Here is a 24,547-nt window from a genome sequence, read left to right on the forward strand (position 1 = left end):
TGAGTCGCATAGCTGTCTAGTGTGTATCATTGACAAAAAGAGTCAACAAAGACGAGAAACAGTTTGTGGATGTGTCGCACCGCTAAACAGTTTAAACAGAACTCTGCGGCATAAAAAAAAGCCGTAAGTGGCAGGGCATGAGTTGTGGCCTACAGCAGCAGCTACTTGCGAGTGATCTCATTTCATATTTGCGTTTGACTGTTTGTTATCATTCAATAAATGGCTGACAGCGCATCGCCGTCTTTAAATCGCCTTCATTATGTAGTACCTTCATTTTCTTACTTCACTCAAGCAGCATTGTCGATTGTTTTTACAGTATACAAGGCTGATAGTTGAGTTTGGGTCAACGTTTATCTCTCGTGACAATCAAGTGACAGTGACACTTCTGGTCTGCTTGTCAGGTTGTACATTGGCCTCAACTTTATGTTGCTTGGACTTTCAGTAAGCTCTTTTACACGGAGATTACACAATTGCCACACCAGAGTGATTTACTTACTGGTTTGTAAGTGCACCGTTGATTGCTTTCAACATAACAGTGTGTGAGTAGTGAGTGTTAGTAAACGTTGAGGCATACCCTTACACACAGGCTGCATCCTGCTTCTTTTGGGGGTCTGACACAATTGCCAAAGGCGTAAATTGCTGCGTTGACTTCTGTGTCAATGTTGTTTAGAAAGTGGACAAAGACAGTGGTCCCCCCATCATATTACAGTTTATCTTTCACACCACCGCTATATTGTAAATTTTTAAGCAATAATATACAGTACACAGGGAAGTCTGAATTTCGATTTGCATGCCTTCATTAGTACTACATTGTGCCACAGCATCCCAGGCAGGACTGAGGTCTACTAGTAGAGATGCAGCGTATGTAAGTAGAGCAAGAAGAAGAGACAGAGAAGGTCTCCTATTAAACTGCACTAATTGCCATTGTTCTCACAGAGCAGAGACATTATAATTATGCCTAATATTGGTGCTGCTTTGTGTATTAAAGTAGCAGTTGTTATTGTAACATCAATGCTCATTTCCATTCCAATCTTTTGTGTTTTGCATTATAGGTTGCCACAAAGCTGGAAGGATCTCTTTAGATGTAATTGCATGCTTTGGTAGAACATATGGCTCCTAAATTCATATAACGCTTAACATCTAGCATTTCCCCACTAGTTGCCTACCAATGGAAAACACACAGGGTGGCTGACTTTTCCAAATGGGTACACTATTTTTTTTAACTTGCTCAGAGCTGGTTCAAAATAACAGCACTGGCAGCTCCCCCAGTTCTGCAGTGATGAGATGTGCTTAAAGACATTTTCACAGTGAGGCAGATAACATCATCATCAAGCGCTATCGTGATTGGTCAGTAGAGGTTAGGGGTGGGTGATATGGCCTAAAAATTATATAACGATTTTTCAAAGAAATTTGCGGTGACAATATTTTTGACAATATTGATAATAATTACTAAACAATAGATTTGTGATTGGTGCTTTGGAATAATATAACTTTTATTGCAGCATAATATTTAAGACCTTTTTACCATAATAGTTTACAATTATGCCCAAACTACTATTTTTAGAACAGCGCATGGCCGTGGCCAGTTGATTTTCGGACAAGGAACACAGGCAGGCGACTGAGGGAGTGTATTTGTACGAGTCAAAACTTGTGAACTGACTCGCTATTTCACCATAAAAATACTTAACAGACGTATTATGGTTACAAACCAATCAATCGCAGGTATGTTTATCGTCTGCTTTCTCAGCGTTAGCCTTGCTAGCCGCCTGCTACAACATGCCAGCTACTATACATCATGGTGTAAATGCACCAAAAATACCTCGGGTTTACTAACGGAAGCCGTTGCTGCATTGATGTGAAAATTAATATAAAGTTTCATTGCTATAGAACCATATTGGATGTTTTAAAAGGTAACCTATGTCTACAACACCATGCTAGTTGATCACTGTCACTAGATGTGAGCGGTCACAAAAAACATGGAACCTACTAAAATAAAGATTATTGTCTCTTCTTTCATCAGGAAAAAAGTACATTTATATCTGTTTCCATTTTGCAGCAATTAGCATTAGAATATAGCTAGGTTTCATCATTATTCACAAATCTGTTTAGAACTGTGGATAAAAAATTATTGTAACATGGCCCTGGTTGATATCTTTTACGCTACTGCCACCTGCTAGCCGTTTTTGTAATTACTACAATTTCTTCACCCGTTCTCTGCAGTTAAGAGACTGCATCTAAGCCTTCTGTATGCTCTAGCATAAAAAAACCCCATAAAAAATGTATAAAATGTCTTTGGGACACTTAACATTTTTTAAATGGTATGTATTATTTACGTTTTTGGGAGCAAATGAGTTAATGTATTTTGTTTTTGTGAAAATGAGCGACCAACACGATATTAGCAGTCAACAAGACCGCACCGGAGTGGCAGCAACGATCATACAATAAATCTTACCTTTCTATGAAAACTCCGCATGTCAACCATCTTTTAAGCTGTTCCAAAGTGTGTTTGTCGATTAACCCTCTTGAAATTTCAAGCCTGGGACGTCGTTATCTTCCAAAATGATGTGTACGCGTGTGTCCTGTAGTGTTTACCCTGCGAGGTCTAATTGTAACATAACTGCTTAAAGCACATTTACTTAGCAAATACAAAGAAAACACAAACCTTCAGAAGTCAGTGGCAAATTCCATAAGTCAAGAAAGTCCATTATTTTCTCCTCTGTGGTTGATCCTCGTGTTGTAGAGGCAAAAAAATAAATAATTATACGGTATCAGCCAGGCGTCATGCGCTGTACATCGCAGGAAAGTGTATTGTTGAAAAATGTTTTCCCCTGCGATTGTTTAGGCAGTGGTTATTTTGCCGTGAATGTCTCTGCTAGGTCAATAAGAGGAGCAAGAAAATGGCGTGATTGCTTGTAGACATTACTAGCGGGTATGAATAACGCAAATGTGCATGTTTATGCCGCTGCACTCGCCGTCTCGTTGAGAGCACGTTAACTTAGCGTCCGGTTAGCATATCAAAGTCACGTCAACTATGAGTAGAGTTACCGGTCATAGTAAAATGACCACCGCAGATTGTTTATCTTGGCCAAACAATACACGACCGCTTCAGTACTATCCAACCACCGTCTGTTTTTTTTTTTAAGGTGTGCGTCTAATCAGAGTTCTCCAGTAATGAACTGTCCTCCTCGCGTGTCTTTAGCCTGCGCATCCTCTTAACTTTATCGGCAACAGTTGTCCTACACAATTTGTAAACAATTGTATTTTTTGCATTATATCTGACCTCTTGTAACCAAACAGCCTCCACACAACGAAGGTAGCTCACTCCCACTTTGCCGACAGAACTAGCTGCAGCTCACAGCCTCACACTCATTACGCCATCACGTCAATTTCATGATATTTCAAATTGTTATCACCCAAACAAATACACCGGTACTATCGTAGAAGGTATGATATGGAACACCCCTACTCCAAATATACCTGTACATCATAGGCCGAATTTATTCTGGCTACCGCCGGTCTCTCTATCTTGGATTTTACCTTTTTGCAGTTGGGTCTGGAATGTAACTCCTACATTAAAGTGGGGTACTCATTAGTTGCAAATGCACACTCTTGCAATGGCCTTCTGATTTAGCACATTTTTGCCCCTATTTCCAGATTTTTCAGATACCAGCACTTCTATGTACGTCATCTTGTTCCTATCTATTAGGAAAAGCCGAAACACGTCAGATAGACAATGGTCTATTCTTATTCTTTACTGTAACTACCAGTGGGAGAAATTTTCCAAAGTGGGTCATCTCCACTACTGTGTGAATGCCTTCCTGAAATATACAGCTCAACTGAAATGATACCAGGCAACGTCTTTCTATATCTGTCCCAAATTCAAGCTGTGTCATAATGACAACACGACTCCGATAAAGGCTGATGTTATGTCAAGTTTGTGAAAGAAGACAGTGAGAATTGCAAGGTGCGACTATTGCACAACAATGACGTACACTGCTGTTAAGAGTATAATTGAGAATTTTATACTATTAGTCAGGCTTATATGGCTCTGGGACTGTGTACAGTTGAACCTCCAAACTTAATCACAAGCTTGCCATTTAAACAAGCTTGAATGCTTTGATATAAATTCAATTAAAATTTAAATTAATAGTGTTGGCTAATGTCACATATTTGTGACTTCTCATATGACGAGTGTCTTTGCAGGTTATTTATATTTTTCTCAGTCTGTCATGTCTCCTGCTCTTTTTAGTCAGATCTGTACTACCAAGGAATATTTAAAAACTCTCAGCAGCCTTGATATTTTTGTTCTAGGTGTGAATCTTTAACTCCAAAGTACACATCCTATGCCTCATAAAGCGGCCACTCTTGGTTTGTTAACTTATGAATTTTCCTTTGGTTCAATGATTCTTAATGCCTAAGAGGCGAGGTGTTTTCAAGGACATAAGGGCAGCGGCAGCAATATCTATTACGACAAAGTACAACTCCAATGATTTCCTTAAATGGATGTGTAGAAAGGTTCATGATTGTAGTTTTCTTTAAGTCGACAAGTTCCCTGTGCAGTGTGACTGCAAGGCTGATTATGTGCTGTAGTGATCCCATTAGATGGAAACAATAGAGAGCTCTTTAAAAAGCTTGCATGCTTTCATTGCAGCCGCAGAACCCAAGCTGCTTACATAAAAGGTTGAATGACAATTTTTACTCTTAAAAAAATCACATCTGTTGAAGTATGAGTTCTTTATGGTCAGGAGTACTCAGGAGTTTGTTCAGTATTTCTGTCAATGGATGTTGTTTATAAGTACTTTACAGGTACTCGGGATGCTCTAGACATCCTTCAAACATTTGGGGGGAAAAAAGGTGTTTGATTTCATAGTCACCAAACTGTGGGTCTAATACACTTGCACTACACGGACAAAAGTACTGGGACAGCTCGAAAATGCAGAGCAGGTGCTCCTCATGTCCTGATGTGACACTCCTGTGAGTACTAGATACTAGTGCCTCTCAGATTGCACCACAAGCGTCTCTTCGAACATTCTGAGACGCAGTGACATAAACACAATAAATCCAAGATGCCACAATGATAGATTGATGCTAACGTCTTTGGACTGTTGACTCACCGCATCAGAGAGAGCGTGATAGGACACATAAAAATGTGACCAGTGGTCAAATCTTTCAAGTGAGCAGTGATATTTGGGAGGTCAGCCAAAGTGGATACGAACAAGACAAAACCTACCTTCAAAATACAGAAATGATAAATAATAATTTTACAAGCTTTTCTCTTTTTTTCAGTTTTTTAAACAAGTGAGCCTTTGCTCGGTCGAATGTATTTATTAATTTTATTTATCAATTTTTTTATTTTGTGTGTGTGTGTTATACAAAATTTTCTGAGCAAGCAAGCTTTAGGTACGCTTTCAATTGAGTCAAGTGAAAAGGTTATTTTACTTTTTTTATTTTTATTTTTATTTTACAAACCCCCCAAAACTCTTCAAAATACACTGATAAACACAACAAGTTTTCCATGAAAAGTTGGGGCTAAAAGAGGGGGGGGGGGGAAATCCCAGACAAAAAATATGAACAAATATTAAGAAGAAGAAAAAAAGAAATATACGGATGCCGAAATGCGACTATGCATCGACTGTAGTTTAAATTGTAACATTCACCAGCAGATGGCAGACATGCCTTATGCCAAAGTCAGACTACACGAATGTAGCCCGATTTTGACCTGACAGATGTGGCGCAGACAAATGTTCACCATCGTGGACAATTTTTAGTTGTCTTGACGTTTTGTAGCCCATGTAGTGTGACATACTCAACGGTTGGTTATCTGGCATTTGGGAGGCTTCACAACCATGTTGCAAAAAGTCTGGCATGTTTGCAATTCTTGTTTGTCTTCCTGCATAGTGTGGCATGCCATACATTGCCCTACGATGGATTCTTCAGCATTAACCAAGAGCGAGATGGATGAAACTCCCTGACCAGTGCATTCTAGCTCCCTTTTACATGTATGCCCGAGATTATTTTGTAGGACACAAGTGCAGGGCCATGCCGGCCGGATCTTGGCAAAGTCGGAAGTTACATACATTTCTGTAGGCACTGACGCACATCTCACGTAATACCGCCAATAATTGCAAACTACCGTCATTTCCGAACTATAAGCCGCTACTTTTTTCACTTGCATTCGACCCTGCGGCTAATACAACGATGTGGCTTATCCACCAGGTCACAAGGGGGGCACACTATAATGGAAGTGCAAGAGCACCAGGCAGAGCAAAACAATCCAAGCGAGCCCAAATACAGTAGATGAGACAGAACGAGAGCGAGACAGTTTGCGCTCTCATTATGTTAAAGAAACGGAGAAGTGCATAAGATGCTGCGTTTAAGTTAAAGGCAATCAACCTGTTCGATTCTGACACTGACTAAGAGGAAGAGGAATTTTTGGGTTTTGAGAGTGACAACAAAGTAGAGAGAGTGGCTGACAAGGCCATTCTGGGCCTGTTCGATTCTAACACTGAGGAAGAGGACTTCAATGGTTTTATGTCAGTGGTGGGCGAACTCGGTCCTTCGAGGGCCCGAGTCCTGCAGGTTTTGGATGTTTCCCTTCTCCAACACAGCTGGTATATGATTAGCTCATCTGCAAGCTCTACATAGTCTGATAACAATTCCGTTGATTGGAATCAGCTTGTGTTGGAAGAGGGAAACCTGCAAAACCTGCAGGACTCTGGCCCTCGAGGACCGAGTTTGCCCACCCGTTTTATGTAGTACGCAGAAAGAGGATGATGGCACAAGAATTACCGATAATGCTATAGCAGGCTGGTTATTTTTGTTACAGTAATGTATTTGTGTACAGCCGTGTCATTAATGCACCTTTACTGCCGTGTTACTGGCAAGCACTTTTAAAAATGGATTTCATTTAGCCATTTGACGTTGTTGCCTCGTCAAGCTCTGTAAGTTTTGTTCTGTTGTTATACTCTACTATAGTACAGTTACAGTATAACAACTACTGTCGTAGTATACTGCAGTCACAGTAGTATACTACTGTGACTGCAGGACGTGCGCTGTATTATTTGTGCACCTCACGAATTCTGTTCAGATGTTAATAAAATGGGACGCTTTGCATTCCCAAACAGTCATTTCTGTCCTGAAAATCTCCTCTGTGGTAGGAGGAACCCTTATATACCGGTGCGATAACATTAAAACACCTGCGGCTTACAGTCAGGTCCGGCTTATACATGCTTATTAGTGATGCACCAAATATTCGGCCAGCGCAAATTTTAAATTTAAATAAAATTAAAAAAAATAATTAAATTAAAGCCAAAAGAATGTGGCTGAAATGAGTTGTGGTGACGCAAGCAAAAAACAACAACACTGCAAGCAAGTGTCTGTTTGAATTAAACAGCGAGCGTGGAGGTGGGGGGGAGTGTCCGCCTTTTCTTCTCGCTGGCGTTTGCACCGGTCGGTCTCAGCACCTCCCGGGGTCATTGCGCACACCGGAGGAGAGGGGCGTCGCTTGGTGTACAACATTTAAGTGGGTCTAAAAAAGACAGAACTGCCGTGTACTGCAGTACAGGTGAACCACTTACTTCTGCAGCGCCTTCCTTTTTAAACATTTTTTTTTATAAAAGAGTCCCTCAAACTCTTCCACTTTTTCACCGGCATCCTGGTGGCCGTGCTAAATACTTTAGCTAATGCTAGCACTATTGCTATCAAGTTTTAAACACGGAAACACTTAACGCTATCTCCGGGTGGCTGCAGACCTGTACAGGACGGCAAGTGTGACTTTGCAGTTCGTTCCTGAAGCCGATTAGCTGGTGCGAACAAATGTAGTTATTTATTTTTAAAAGTTGTTGAATATGTGAATGTGCCGACTTTAAGTGCGCCGCACGCATCCGTCCCCGCCTGTGCGAACTACATTGACTATAAGGTGCAATCGCACCGCCAGAAAATGGTCAACCCTCGTTTGGTGTTTAATGTATTATTAGCCAACATGTCTGCGGTGTGGGCACATTTTAATTTATATTGTGCTTGGTTAAAATGCCAGTGCTAAATCAATATTTTATAATAATATTATAATTTTAATTAATTATATTAAATGCAATGATAGTAAAAATTGGCATCATTTTTTTTCACCGTTTCGGTTTTCGGCCAAGCATTTTTCGTTTTCGGTTTCGGCCAACCATTTTAATTTCGGTGCATCCCTAATGCTTATACATCTGGAGTATTGGAGTATTCCCTAAATTTAGCTAGTGTGGCTTATAGTGAGTTGCGCCTTATAGTCCGGAAACTACGGTACCCCTCCATCCGTCCCTGCAAATGTTATTAGTCTGCGGGTGTTTTCCAAGACAGTGAGGCACAGAATGGAATGGAATGTATATGAATAATCTCACATAGCGACCATCATGAACAATAAAAACAAATTGTGTAGTTTGATCTTGACATTAGTTGTGCTTACACATGGTCTTCAATAATATTACAATTTTGAATAAGTTGATTTTTGTGCAAAAATTGACAAAATGTGTTCTTGTCCTTAATATTGGTTTGTTGTTAAGCAATGTGCCGTCCTTGAAAGGTCATTTTTATGCAAGAGATCCCTTTGCACTGGTAAATAACAACAGTATGTGGTCATTTTGTTGTTCGCTTCAACCCCTTTTTTTTTTTTTTTTTGCATTTGAGTCATTGATATTTCTTGCATGACACAGAACTGTATGAAAAATTTAATATAAGAGCCCGTATTTCGGACATATGCACGCATTTTGTCTATACCTAAAATTTTGTTTTTGTCATACATCGGGTTAGGAAGTGTGTGCACCCCCCCCAACCACCCCCCCCCCCCGCCCCCGTAGTACTAATGAAAAATTGTGGACCTCTCTAGCATTTCACTTGCCCATTCCTACTCTCCCTCAAATTGCTGCACATTGAAAGTGGTTGAGTGACTCTTCATCTAATTTATTCACAAAAATAAGTGCCATGGCTTATTTATGAGAAATCCAAGATGTGTTGCAAGACAAAGAAGCCATGCGAATATTGGTTGGCGTGTAGCATGAGCAGTGCGTTGGCTGCCTGACTTTCGAAAGTGCTAGAGCAGCGGCCTCCTCTTCGCTGCTGACCAATCAGCTGCCTCAGCGTACACAAGCCCCAGCCCAGCACAGACTGTCGGAATGGCTGATGAGGAGGGCTTTGTCTGGGCCATCTTGCCCACACTTAGCATGGATTAGCTTGAAACCTCTTTTGACCTTAATACAATCATTTTAAATCATTTTCAGTTGGTGGAAAACAGTAAAACCCTGCATTATGTTCCACCCACAAAAGGTGAAAACATGCCATTTTGAGAAATCATATAAACCTTTTTTTAAATAGTTTTGCCTGTCTATCACACTTTAAATTCATTTAAACGTATTAAAACACACTTTTTAAAGTATTCCTTAGTGCTTGTTTTCACTGTTGCTGCCAAGGGAGACTAATCATTACGTTGAAGAAATGAAAAGATTGTCACGCAAATCTTGCTTTCATCAAGCTTTTTATTTCATTTCCATTTTATGTTTACTGTAAAGCTGACACGTGAAACAAACATGTTACACATTGTATGTTAAAAAACTAAAATGTTCAACACAAGCATGTAATTTCAAAATAAAAGTTCGCTAGCTCGGTCCTAACTTTGAATATAGTATGTATAATATACTGTATACTTTTTTTTTAATGTATTAACTAAAGTGAGAAGATTTTTGTTTAATTAAATACAAGTGTAGGAAGGAGAAGCCATCAAATCAGTGCGCTTTATTAAGACAGAACAGGGATGTGATGTGAAGTTGTGAAGCCCTTGCTCATGTCTGCTTTTCCTCCAATGCAGACAGTGGCGCAGGGGATCCGTCATACGTGTCTCTTTACTTGTCGCTGATGGGGCTGGTGGCGCTGGTGGTGCTGCTGGTGAACTGTGTGACCTGCTGCAAGGAGAGGGAGATCAACTTCAAGGTGAAACTCTCAGCAGACGCTCAGCCTGACCGGTGTTTGTCCTGTAGCATGATTGGCCAAAAATGTCCCCTGCATATCTTAGAATTAGATTACAGTCGACCATTGCTGCGACCTGACAGTTTGATGTCTTTTTAAAATATGTCTTATTTATGTATTCTTTATGGCTGTAATTCTGGATGATGATGTTTGTTGAAGCAGGAATTCGAAGACCACTTTGACGATGAGATCGACTTCACGCCGCCAGCTGAGGACACGCCGTCTATGCAGTCACCGGCCGAGGTGTACACCCTCGCAGTCTCCCCTGTGGCTTTGCCCGGACCCCTGCATCTTCAACAGCCTGCACCTGTCGCAGGTGAGAAAAATGATACATTCTTTGTGACTTTATTTGTTAGCATGTATTTGATTTTCTTAAATGTTACTTGACAAATGTTTTGTTTTTGTTGGTTGAATTCCCAGAGGGAACCACTGGCTTCCATGTAGCCCGTCATAGTCTGAGTTACATTCAAGAGATCGGCAATGGATGGTTTGGCCAGGTACGATTTTTACCTTTTACCAATCTAAAATAGTCAAAAGTCTATGTGAGATTTGTTCTCAACTGGCTCAATGTTTACTAACAGGTGATCCTGAGTGAAATCTACACAGATCCTGGTGGCACCAGAGTGATAGTAAAGGAGTTAAAAGCCAACGCAAATGCCAAGGAACAGAATGATTTCCTGCAGCAGGGGGACCCTTATAGGTGAATGTCTTCTTCTTTTTTTTAATCCCCTATTTTATAATTTACAAAAATAATATACCATACTCACCTTCAAATGGCTTGAGGCCAGATTTAACCTGCATCTCGCCCAGTATCTGGTCATATAGATATAGAAAATGGATGGATGGATAGATAATGTTAGGACAAACGTTAAATATTTGCTTCCTGTCTTATTTTGTCCTCACAGAGTACTGCAGCACCCAAACATCCTCCAGTGCCTTGGACAGTGTGTCGAAGCAATTCCCTTTCTGCTTGTTTTTGAGTACTGTGAAATGGTAAGTAAACGGTTTACATTTTACACAATGAGGTTTTTGAAAGAGGACATTAGCAGCTAATTAAAATGCGTACACGATTAGAGGAAAATGGTCTTTCACTTGTGTAGCGCTTTTGCAACTGTTAATGCACTCAAAGCGCTTCACACTGACTTCACATTTACCTACCGATGGTGCAGCATCAGGAGCACCTGGAGGGTCTGTATCTTACTCAAGGACACTTTGACATGGTCACAAGGGTTGGGGATTGAACCCACAACTTCTGGCTTGGGAGACGACCACTCTACCACGCCATGCCACCCCACTGCGGTTGTCTGTGTTCTTTTTATATAATTGTGACTTATTTTTCCCACAATATTGCTGTTTAATGTGCAAGTATTTTTATCGAGGTCTTTTCTTTTTTAGCAAACACACTCAATAAATTACCATAATTTTCGGACTATGCATCTCTCTGAAGCATAAATTGCGTACCAGTCAAAAAATGCATCATAAAGAAAAAACAACATAAATTGCAGCCTGTGTGATTTGAAAGTTACTTTCTACTGCACTGCGATACCAATTTGAACTCAGTTAATTTTTTAAGTCTGTTATCTGAAGACGGAGATCTGCCTTTTTTTGCCGCTAACTCAACTTCATTAAAGTTCAATGAAGTTTATTATTAGAGAACCAAGCTTTTTGGTTTACTGCGGCAAGTCTTGTTCAAATCCAGTCCAGAAAGTGTGCATAGCTGTGACCTGCCTTAATGACCATTTGCACTCAGGGCCCACTGTCTGAATCTCGAAGTAGAACCCGTATATATCATAACTCAAACCGACATCATAGCAGCTGATTTCCTGTTTCTATTTATCTATTCTGGGTGTGCAGGTTGGATGCTTCCCTCCCCAATTGGACTATGACCCTCCCTCTTCCCTCTCCTCCCGCCTCCTGTCACATAGCTTATTTAGGCTTGACACTTCTCACATTCCCACCTCACCCAGTAAAGCAGCAAGCTCTATTTACACCCATCCAGTGTCGTCTCCACCAGTTGCTGTGCATTTTTACTGCCAGCGATGTGTATTTTGGATCCTTTTTAACTTGGACTAATGCAAAGTAAACAAGACCTATAGTATTTCTGACCTAAATATTGCCGTGATTCAGCTTTACAGCGGTGCCACAAATCTTGTCGTTATCATATAGCTGACAGCAAGAAGGGATCTTGTCCAAGTGTATACATTGAACTCTCTTATTATAACCATGAATGAGTTTACACAACCTGATCAAATAGGTTCACAGGATGAAACTTTGAACGAGGCTCTGGCTGCTTATATTGTCTCTGTCACACACACAGTTACTTGTTTCTCAGGGCCGACAAAGAATGACTAACCCCGCTTCCAACATCCCATTTGTCTAAGCTGGTGACATGCCCAGCAGGTCCAGTTCAGTTCCCTTTGCCAGACATTGTGTCACGTTGCTGGGCATGATTATATTGGCATGTGCCCGGACCTGGTTGGTGTCCTGGCACTGTGAATTACTTCCTGTATATAAAATATGTGTGTCACTTGCAGTGGGATAATATTTGCATATAGCATATACACTCCAGCAGTCTCAACTGTCTAATAAGATCCAAAACAAGAGCTGCATTAGAAAGTCAGCCTTTGAAAAGATAATAATGCTCTGTTTCAAATGGCAAGGTCAGAATACATTTAATACACGATTTAGACTTCATGTGAAGTGAAAATAAATTGGTACTGTATGTCTTGTAAATCTGAAATGGCGTAGAGAAGTGCTAATACAATGCCAAATTTAAATGGTTAAAGAAAAGTATATAAAATTAGGCTTGAAAATATTGAAAAATCAAGTCGTTCTCTGAATATGCCAAAACTACACCGCGCTCAATTGTCAAATGTCAATTAAATGCCAGTGTTAGTCCTGGAAATAAGCATGCTAATTCATTTTACACCTACACATAACATGATTGAGCTGAGAGAATATATCTGCTTAAGGCCTCTAGGGATTGGAATATATCCCACTGCATCTTTGCGATGTTTTTCCATGCCATGACAATGAGGCACTCTAAAGCGGCCACGCCAGCGCGACGCCCTTGCCCACATGCTGGTTGTCAAGTCAGACTTAAATTTTTTTTTTTTATAATAATAAAAAAAAGAAAAGAAATCTCCCCCTCCTTGTCCCGGCTTTATCTGCCTGATGTGCGTGCACTCACGGCTGACAACGAGGCGCTCTAAAGCAGAAGATGTCATTAATTACCAGCTAGCTAGCTGCATGTTCAGTTGCGCTGCACAGCCACTGATGATGTGGCCGAGGTTGCTTGAGTTCTGCTATTGTGGGTGAGGAGTGAGTTTAGAAAGAAATCTTCAAACTCACTTTACAGGGTATATAAAATGTGACGAATTTGAAATTGGCTTTGCTACAAAGTACGTAATGGGCATTTTTTGGCAACCTCTTCAGGCCATGTCACTCATCCACTATAGAAAGATAAAAACAGTGCCCCGTCCTGCTGCGTTGGGTCGGGGGCGCGGGCCGTGTTGGGGTGGGGGGCGCTCCTGCTCCTGGGTTTGCTCTCCGGCCGGTGGCCCTGGCGGGGCCCGGGGGTCGTCCTTTGGTGCTGCCGCGGCCTGGGGGGCCCTGAGGTGTTGCGCTTGCTCTGTCCTGGCAGGGGTCGACGGCTCCCCTCTTTGGTGGAGATTTTCATGCATGCCAGATCCACCACACCAGCATCTATCGAAACTCAGACACAATCTGCTTCCTCCTCAGGTCATTGAATCGGTGGAGACTGGTGTCTGTGGATCTCACTCGGCTTCGTCTGTCCTTCCTTCCTTTCCTCAGTCTCTCCTTCGGTCTCTTGAGGTCTCCCTGATTTTTTTTTTTTTTGGATTTGTTGGAATTTAGATGTTTCTTGGGTTGGGGAAGAATTCTGGTGGGTGGTGTCTGGTCGGTGCTGGATTTCACCTTCCTTGGTTTTCTTTGGTCCCCTCGGGTCTCCTGACGGCGGTGTTTGGTTTAGGTGAACGGTATGGGATTTTTTCTAATAGGTTTTTGGTGAGCTAACAAATGCACGCACGCACGCACGCACGCACGCACGCACGCACGCACGCACATACACATACTCACCCACATACAAAAAAAAAATAAATATATATATATATATATATATGTGTGTATATATATATATATATATATATATATATATGTGTGTATATATATATATATATAAGTATATATATATATATAAAAAATAAAGAGCAATGATGATGACATTTCCGAATGAACAATACTGAGCTCTTTATAGCTAAAAAAAAAAAGAAGAAGGAAAAAAAAAAAGAAGATAAAAACATGACACTGCAGCTGCACACTCGACCTGGAGAATCTCAAAAAGACAGCACACGATACGGTGACGTTACCCCGGCAGTCCGCTGATTGATGACCGTTTTTCTGTCCTGTATTACCCGTGCAGAGTAACCCTGAGTCAAAGCATTTTAGACATCAAAATACATTAGGTAACCGGTGCAAGGGGCTGCAGAATCTCAGGCATGCCAGAGTGTGAGTGACAGCCTCTAATGTATGCATCTCCTCTCTAATGGTTGGTATGGATATTAGTCGGACTCTTCTCTGGTTCAGGATCTCTGTGAGTATTGCTTTTCAAAGGCTTTTGTCCTCTGTATTCCGTTACAAAAAAAAAAAAAGAAGCAAGACACATACAGCATATTGAAAGTCCTCGAAATCTTTAACCGCCCTCTAATGTATAAATCAATGACCAGTCGGGTCACTTTCACTATGAAGTGGCCGAGTAAGTATTTAATACAGTACATTTATGTTATGGATGGATACATTTTCACCATTTTAATGTGTGTAATTGGATGTGGTCAAGCCTGACATGTCTACTTTATTATTATTTATTATTAATATTGATTGATATAAAAACCTTTGAGAAATGTGAAATCCATAAATGTCCATCCTAAAAATAAAAAATAAAGTGTGGGAACTGGGAACTTGACCAAGTTGAAGGGAAAATCTCATAAGTATATGAGATTTAACGGTTTGGTCTATGACACCTTATAGTGGTATTGACTCAATCATGTCTCGTTTACATTGCAAAACATTTTTGTCCATCCCTAGACGAACACAGGTGTTTTTAAAAGCTTCTATTTTGTTTTTTTAGTAAGGGTACAGTGTCTCCTTTTCCAATCTTCCATAGTCACTAACGTGTTTTGCAAGAATGACTTTCTTCAGGCTTCTGATTGGCTAAGGTGGTGTTACTGTTACAGTGTAATAGTTTATCAGGCCAATTGCTATATACAGTACATATCTATCTATTACAGCATATCATGTCTATATACAACATATCTATTTTAAAGCTACAAGCTACAATATTTACTCATGTGTATGTGATCATGCCCTAGGCTCTAATACATAGTCGTTTTCAATATCCCTTTATTAATTAAAACTAGCTGTGAAAATTTAGAGCCCATTTAATTAAAATATGATGATGATGATGTTATAAGAGCCCGAGTGGATGAGGCCAATTATTGTGCTGTGGATGTATTTATTATGAAATGGATATGAGATGGAAGCTTACTCGAAACAACCGGTGGTTCCTCAGTCATGGTTTAGAATAGACGCAACACAAACTAATTGTTCTGATCACTCACTATGTCATTTCATTAACTACACCGGCTCCTCTCTCACGCTGCTGTGGCTGCGGCATAAATAGATACAGGAGAGCATATCACTTACCATACATCAATTTTAGCTCCACTGCAAAGACTGCTTCCCAGATCTAGTAGGCTCCATCATCGAGTATGTCGTTCGCTTCACACCTGTCATGTGAATGCTTTCTCGCATGCGTCTCGAGTGGCCCCTTGTGATCGCTTCTCACTACCCTGTTATACATGTCAACATGTATATCATTTGCCTTTACAAACAAACACCCATTGGCCCTAATGTAGAGTGGATATAAAAAGTCTACACACCCCTGTTGAATTGCCAAGTTTTTGTGATGGAAAGAATGACACCAAGATAAATCATTTTAAAACTTATGTCCACTTTTAATGTGGCCTGTACTTCTATATTGAACAATAAATGGAAATATTAACTTTTTGCATACATTTGCAGTTGCACATTCTTAAATTATTTATTTTTTGCAGCACCTTTGACTTTTATTCGAACATTTTCTTTGGGGCTATCAGAGGGTGGGATATTGTTGTCGCATGTACTTACCAGAAATTCCTGCAACATCGTGAAGGTGCTATCAGGCTGTTGCCAGTTTTCTTCTTACTGTTTCAACAATTTTGCAGGGACGTCCAGTTCTTGTTGTCATATTTTTCTCTATTTGGACTTAAACAGAGGCAGAGTCCCATTTTACATTATTTTGAACTTGATTGGTTGTTTATAAACACAACAGCATTTGAAAATTGAGATGAACAAACTTAATGGGAGAACATTTTTTGAAAAGATTGATTAATTGTTCTTAATTCATCACTAAACCTGGCATTTTAACAGGGGGGTGTGGTGTAGACCTCATATCCACGTATATGTTTTGAACATTTGCAGGAGTCAGCGTGCCCGTGAGTTAACAACTAAAACAAGCAGTTGGCAGTTGATCTCATCCAAGATGTATGACACACATTTGACTGTGTGCATCTCTGTGGAATTTACACACATGGTGGAAAAGACCAGCATGCGAGATCCGAGAACCGGAGTACTTATCACCCATCAGTGTGCTCCAGGACATGTTCACATACATGCTGACTATCTGGGACTGTGCTATGATCCACTGACTGATCTCATACCCCGATGCTTCCTGTATTCCTAAAGAGGGACACGGGGAGGGAAGCCCCTCATAAATGTGCACATTCCCCACCCCAGAGTGCACTCTCGCTAACGGGACGGGAATTGACATTTGGAACAAAAGTACCTCATGACTGCTCTATGAACATTGTGTTGTCGGTATGTTCTTAAATTCCTCAGGGAGCTTTGTGCCACTCACTAATCTCCTTCACTGCACACAATCCTGCTCTCAAATTATAGCACATTGTTGCAGTGCACTTTAACATATTAGAGCATTAAAAGTCAAGAAAGAAAGTGAAAAGGGTTATTTCCACTTGTTGAATGATCATTACAGGTGTCAAGTGACATTCTGACATTCCCAAGCCGCCGTGGTTCAGAAGCTGTCAGTGCACAGTAAGTCTCCCAGGAACCAGTCCAACCACAAAGACCAGTGTAATCTTTTGATCTCAGTGGATGTACAGTACACACAGTGCCTCAGATCAACCTTTAAAAAACAAAAAACTCTTGAAATGAACCATCTGCTGCGCTAATATGTCAAATGCAACATAAGACCCACTTATTATCTCATGTGTATTTGTTGTGTTGGCTCAGAGCTCCCTATTATTTTCTTTCTTACGCTTGAGCCCTTTAAAACCGGTGGACCCTCACTAAATTGTTACAACAGAGTTCAGTTCACTTATAGGAGTGAGAAGGCAGGAACTGGATAATTTACTGCCCCCATGTGGTAGCCTCTGTACAGTGCATGCATGTTTTAACAACTGTACATGATACCTTTTTGAGTTTTACAGTTAACATATATCAGGTTTATATGTCAGTCAAATGTTTCAAATATTTGAATCCATATTTACTATACAGCATTGTTTTGGGAACACATGGGTCAAAGAAATGTTGTTTTTCCTAAGTCTTATAACTGCTATAGAAAAATAACTTTAGCGAAATGTATTACTGCAGCCAGTGTTTAAATTGATAGTCTCAAGTTACGTAACTTTTTTTTTTTTTTTTTTACACCACCTCATGTTACCTCATGTTATGTTTACTGTTATTAAAAAGTTATTTCCATTCACAAAGATTTCCTTGACAAATTTATAACTTTTTCTATTCAACCATTATGCATACTTTATCGTTGTATTATTAATACAGGCTTGTATAAATCATAAAATTGGAAGTGTTTTGAATTATTTTCGTAAGGGGAAGATTTAATATAGTACATGCTTTGAAAATTGACACACCAACAGTTGTGTAAATAATAGAACAACTTTACTGTTCAACAAAATGTTAAAAATAACAAAAGAGTCATGTAAACCATGCAGTCAATTTACAACCTTTTTAGTAATATAATTTACACGTATGTATGGTAGACATGACTGTTTGCTTTCTAAATGTTTACATGCTTGGAATGTCCCTGTGTAGGGTTGGAAAAAAATGTAAATTACAAAGCATTCATTTGGCGGGGGAAGAAATATAATCATCCACATGACGTGAATCTATCTATATTATTTCTTCAACACATAAATACAAATGGGGTAGGAAAAAACTAGAGTTTTTTTATTTTTGTATCACAAAAGCCCAAATAGCAAATATGGAGTCATATATTGTCATCTTTCTTTCGTTTTGGCCCATAGTATTAGTCATTATTTTTCAAAAAATGCAAAAAACTGGAACAAATACTGAATATATTTATTAATAATTACATTTATTAATAATATGTTCATGAGTGATCTTAACAGAATAAGTCAGTCTCATGTGGAAATAATTTAGGCAAAAAAAAAATGTGTGGGGGGGTTAAAAACAACAACAACAACAACAACATTGTCTTTTATTTTAGCAAGGGCTTGTCTGTTGAAAGTGTGTGTGTTTTGTTTTTGCAGGGGGATTTGCGAGGCTACCTGTCTCAGCAGGACTGGACGTTCAGAAGCGCTGAGATACTGCAGCTGCAAAAGATGGCTTGCGAAATCGCTGCCGGGCTCACTCACCTTCACAAATACAACTTCCTGCACAGGTAGCACTCCAAAACTGCAGCGGCAAAGAAACCTGACTGGATTTTGCCTCGCTCAGCCTGCGTTGCCTTTGGCAGTATTGAGCAGTGTGCCCTTTATTTTCAGTGAGGACACAAACAGAGGGTGACATTTGGATCACAGCCTCTAGCCATGCTTCCTTTACTCATTGGCTTGCTTTCCGTGTTTCATTTTAAAGATTTGTTAGGGTGTGTCTAGATTTTCCAAAAGAACGTCTTTTATTAATGATCCTTAATAATCACACTTTTTCCTTGAATCTGCTGATCAAAGGTCCCCAAAATGCCACAGACAAAACAACTGACATCATCATATTTTCTCTCTCTATATTTTTTATTTGCTTAGGCCTGCAACTGTTAATCAAATAACTCGAATAATTTGATTGCAAAAAAGGTAAGCCCAAGTGGACAAAATAATACTGTAAGCTCATTTTACTCAGTTTACAGTAATAATAATGGAAAATATATCGTTATCCAATTATTAAGTATTAGATGAAATAATTGGTAGAATACTCATCTGAAAATATTAGATAGGTGCAACCCTTAATTTTTTTTGTTTCTCTGGAAATCTTTTTGTACCGCTATTTGACTAACTTGTAACTAGTGTTTTAGCGGAGATAATAATAATAGTAATAATAACATTAATTTATTTAGCACCTTTCAAGCAATACAGAACAAAGTGCTTTACAAACAAAACTACATACACATAAAAGCAATCGAACAGTTAAAAGAAAATTGGACAGAGAAAAAATTAATAAAAGATGAGACTGGGCGGAACCAAAATATCTTCAAGAGGCTTTAATTTGGCTTCCTATAACCTGCAGACTTGTTTGGGGATGCTAGAATTCATGTGAGTATATCACACTAGTATAAATATATTGCAAGTTTGGCTCACAGCGTCCTTGTGGTCCTTCATGGTTCACATTATACAGTACATTCATGTATGTGATTTACTATTATGGCTCTGTTTCAGTAACTAAGATGGCAATGCGAGGGAGCATTGGCTTGATAATACATTAAGTGCTTTAGTGCTCGCTGTCAAACCAGGAGTTAGCAGTGTTTTCCAAAAAAGGTTTGTACGGAGGAGAGGCGGTGTTTCATTCTCGTTTTTTACATCAGATGCCCAGCAGCTCTCAAGCGACAGGCTGCAGGTCGGGAGGGGGCGAGGTGTCGGTAAAGTGCGGCTCAGGGTAACATACGACGCTCAGCTCATCAGCTCTATTTGCATGCTCGGAATAAGCTCCGAGGGTTCCAATTACACAGCTCCGATGCATTGCCGCAGTGTCAGCTGTCTGCTGCCAGAGGCGGATGATGATTCTGCTCTTTGCGTGTAAAAGGATAGCCCCATTTTGAAGATGTCTTTTAAATCCTTGTTACAACTCAAAGGGAGTTCTCTAAGGATCCCTGCAAGTGAGGGACTGGAGTCGGCAATCCCGAAAATGTTTATACGCCAGTGACCGTTTAGTGTCCTTATATCGCTGATAATAAGGTGGCGTGATTTGTAATCAAGCAGCATTTTCATAAACTGAAAGAAGTTTTAGTAGCGTTAAATTGCATAAATGACCCTGAAGCGTACTGATATGTGATCTGAGTGCAATGGTTGCCATACCGCCAGCTGGCCTTGTAGGGTTAAGTTGTTGGGCCCGTTTCCTGCTGTGCTTCCCGGTCGCGGGCGCATGGCCAACAGCAGACGACCGCAGACAAGAGGGTTTAAAATAAATAACCATTTGTCTTACAGAGGTTTCACTGCCTTTGACACTTGCCGAGCCATGTCCATGCAAAAACATTTGCGTCAGCAGTGTTTGTCATTGGGAGGGTGGGTGTTTGCAGTGTTTTCATCTTGAACAAAGAAAATAGGAAAATAGTGAACAACTGAATGATTAATCATGAGTGTTTCACTGTGAATTAACAATGCCACATGTTGATTTAATTAACACTTGGAGAAACAGAGCCACTAAGTGCTGTACGCCATCTCCTGGCAACAACACAAATAGTTTGCACAGGCTGTATTTCCCTCAAGAAACAATATCCTGCTACTGTATGCATGAGTCAGGAATAGAACCTGTGCATGTCTTGTTGCAGGGCGAAGAACAGCCATCGCCATTAGAGCCTTAAATCTCTTCGTGGTCTTGTTTTATTTTTGGGAGGTAAAAGGAAATGTACAAACTAAACCTACAGCACAAACAATGGTGCCTTAAGATCGAAGTTAGTTCCCATATCTCAAAACTCTTGTGTGTCAAACCTGTGTTTCCCTTTAATATGAATGCAATTCCTTCAATCTACTCCAGCCTGCCCCCCCCCCAAAAAAAAAAACAGCAGCAAAATTTAAGGAATTAAAGAAAAATAGCACACACTTGTAGATTATAAAAAACATAGTCATGACATAGTTACAGTAAATGCAATTTAAAGAATGAATCATTTTTGCTTCATTTTAGTGGACTGCTGCTCCTTTCAGTCAGTCAGTCAATCAAACTTAATTTGTACTGCACTTTTCATATATAAAATGCAACTCAAATCCTTCCCACTCATCACTTGTCCACAGGGACACGCACGCACGCACGCACACACACACAAACACAAGCAAACATGCAGGTTAGAAATGACGTTTATGACCTAAGAACCTGTAATCCAGACCTCGAGATACTTGATGAAGAGTTAGTTTCTCTGCAGACTCAGTAAGACTAAGTTGTAGTAAATTGTCATTTTTGCCTATAAAAAACTAAGCTTGGTGTTTTAAATATAAACTTGTCAATAAAAAAAGGCAAAAATGTCATGCTTTTTGAATAAAGGGATGGAAATTAAAGGATTTATTTTAAAAAAAATCGGATTCATCCATTAATCAGCAAAATAATCGACAGATTAGTTGATCAATCTCAATTTTTGCTTTCAGCTCAAGGTCCGAATTAGAAATGTTTTCTTCCCAGGACCTAAATATATGAACACACATGTTTTTCCATACCATTTTTTAATAGTCTTCTTGACTGCACCAGTGGCCCATTTTGTGTTTAGTTTAGTCTACAACGATGAAATCATTGAGAAATTCAAAGGTGTTTGACTATCTAACTTATGTAATGTTTCCTTTGCAGTGATTTAGCTCTGAGGAACTGCTACCTGACGGCAGATCTTACTGTGAAAGTCGGAGACTATGGAATTGGGCCCTATGCATATAAAGTAAGCAGAAATGTCAAATTAGCAATAATTCGCTACTCTTTCCTTCTTTTTTGTTGTTGGCTCGTATAAGTGTAATGTATAAAGTATTCTGTGACCTCGTGTTTAATAATCCAGGGGCTGTAACTCAAGCCTTTTGAGTCTCATTGTGGTGCAAGTGAGAAACGCATACCACCTAACAAACGCTCCTCAACAACAAGGATTTCCTGATTAACAGCCAAGCAAAATGTCAGGTCCCGCTTGTAAAGCTGACAAGCCGTCTAATTGGCCAAGTGCTAAAATAAATAAATAATTTAACACGTTCTATTGTGAAGCTGATGTGGCGACGGCATCATGCTGCTGTTTAATAAGAGTGAAACACTATTTGAGGAGAAGATAAAAGAAGGAAGAGTTGCAGGTGTTTGCTTTGCAATGAACAGTATAATTCTCTTCTGACGTGACGAGCTGCGCTAACTAAGCGCGCCAAGGCCCTCCTGTCTGCAGCGTTCCTTAAATTCTGCTGATCTGTCACTTTGAATTTAATACTCATAAGATAAGGTCACCCACTGGTGCTATTTCTGGAGAGGTTGGTGAGTCAAAAGTGAGCGTGCATTGCCTGCCTGCATCAAAGCATAAATCACTTTTGCAGCCTCCAAAACAATACATTCTTTTGTTGACGCACTTGTTATGTTCCCTTGTCACTGTGCCGTTTGTAATCTCGCCCTCTGATCTTTTTCTTGTTGTTGTTGTTTTTTTTTGTCATCATAGGAGGATTACATCATCACAGAGGACGATGAATTTGCACCCCTTCGCTGGTTGGCTCCTGAACTGGTGGGCGAGCGCCATGGAGGTGTGATCACTTTGGAGCATACCAAGTCCAGCAATGTTTGGTGCGTATACAATATAACTGTAGCTCAACTGTCGTGTCCTTCCGTACAGTGGCCGACCGTGACACAATTAAATCAAATGACCTCATGAGAAAGTTGCCATGATTTAACAGAAAACCTTCACCATAAAGCTTTATTTGCAAATAAATATAGATAAACATCAAATATTAGACTCAAACGGTGTAGAGTTGTGTTGTCATGGCAACCAATCGAAAGCTATACGCGCGACACTACATCTGCAAAGCAGTGAAGCGCAACAGTGTTATTTGACTTTATTTCAATCCCACTTGAGACATGAAGCATAAAGTGGATATTTGTGCTGATAGATCGTAATAAATCTGACACACAAATGGCGCATTTGTGACACGCATCAATGACGTGACAACGTGACGTCATCTTTACTCAAATCAGAGGGCCATTTCCGTCTGCACTGGTTCTGTCAGTACTGACGAAATGCCCACCTCTGTTACGGGCTCACTTAATGCTGCCATACTTGTTAGTTTTCATTTAATTGTTTTATGTTTTTGACCTGGGAGTGTTGTTCATGTATATTACAGTAATCATGACATTTAGAAGTTACCAACTGTGCACTATTGATGAGTTTGCACTGTGATGTAAAAATCAGTTGTTACACAGCTCAAGGAAACACACTCAGTCACTGCTGCACTTACTGGATTTATTTGCTTGATATTTTTGGCCTAAATATATTTACTGTAAGAGAAATCTGCCATAACCCCCTTTTGCACTTGCTCATTAAATTGTCCTTCTTTATCAATGGAAGCTTATCATTCACATTAGTGGCCCAGTCTAGTCTGTGTGTGTCATGTCTGCCACTAACAAGGCACAATCTAAGTAGCTCGAATGTGCAGACTGTCTCCCGGCTGCTCTGCTGCTTAGCCAAATGCTTCTTGGTCATAAATTGCAGCGTTACGCAAGGTAGTTCTAATTACATCCATATCCATTCACATTTACCTTCTGAATAAAGACATGTTGAAATTCAAAATGTCCTCTGCTATAAAGACCTACTTTGCTCTTCATTAGGTAATGGTTTAAGTTTGGCCCAACCTGCTATCGGACATGCTGTGTCAATCATCGAGTACATTTTAGCCAACTCGATGAAGCGTTACATGTCAGAGGTCTGTTAGCTAGCTGAAAACAAAGTATTTTTCCACTCTTTAGTTGCAAGTATTACAGAAGGCTGTGGATTTTTGGTTTGTTCTGTAATCTGTTGTGGCGTCCTGCATTATGTTGCAAAAATCTCACCACTAGAAGCCAGCAAATGCTAATTGTCTGTTAACTTCATTACGCTTTGGTGGTCTACAACTATACATACATACATTCTTTTTTTTACTCCTTCATTGTTCCTAGGTCCTTGGGGGTGACCTTGTGGGAGCTTTTTGAGAATGCTGGTCAACCATATCCACATCTGTCTGACCGGGAGGTTCTCAATCATGTGATCAAGGAACAACAAGTCAAACTCTTCAAGCCACAACTGGAGCTTCCTTATTCTGACAGATGGTGAGTATTTTTTCTAAGTTTCTCAATGAATAATGATATTATACTTTAAAAAGTTAAGAATAGTCAGCTGTGAAATTTCAACATGAACCTAAAATGCAGTAACTTTGATAGGTAAACGTAAGTGACTCTTCCAGTTACTCTGTAACAGGGGTACTCAAGTTTGGTCCTCGAGAGAGCCTCTATCCAGCCTGTTTTCCATGTTTCTCTCCAC

The 24,547-nt window shown here is 39.9% G+C and overlaps 1 protein-coding gene across 2 annotated transcripts in view; it reads left to right on the top strand.

Annotated features, from left to right (window-relative positions):
• Positions 1-24,547, top strand: part of lmtk2 (lemur tyrosine kinase 2) — a 37,100-nt gene that overhangs the window by 4,755 nt on the left and 7,798 nt on the right. For both annotated transcript variants that reach the window (XM_086092228.1, XM_086092234.1), the window contains exons 2-10: positions 9,842-9,963; positions 10,162-10,315; positions 10,420-10,496; positions 10,581-10,699; positions 10,905-10,992; positions 18,642-18,772; positions 21,871-21,955; positions 22,700-22,821; positions 24,187-24,336. In XM_086092228.1, the coding sequence (XP_085948354.1) occupies positions 9,842-9,963; positions 10,162-10,315; positions 10,420-10,496; positions 10,581-10,699; positions 10,905-10,992; positions 18,642-18,772; positions 21,871-21,955; positions 22,700-22,821; positions 24,187-24,336 (1,048 nt within the window). The remainder of the gene's footprint in view (positions 1-9,841; positions 9,964-10,161; positions 10,316-10,419; positions 10,497-10,580; positions 10,700-10,904; positions 10,993-18,641; positions 18,773-21,870; positions 21,956-22,699; positions 22,822-24,186; positions 24,337-24,547) is intronic.

Source organism: Leptonotus elevatus, chromosome 1, assembly GCF_054856555.1.
Source record: "Leptonotus elevatus isolate MCC_2025b chromosome 1, RoL_Lele_1.0, whole genome shotgun sequence".
Classification (NCBI taxonomy): domain Eukaryota; kingdom Metazoa; phylum Chordata; class Actinopteri; order Syngnathiformes; family Syngnathidae; genus Leptonotus; species Leptonotus elevatus.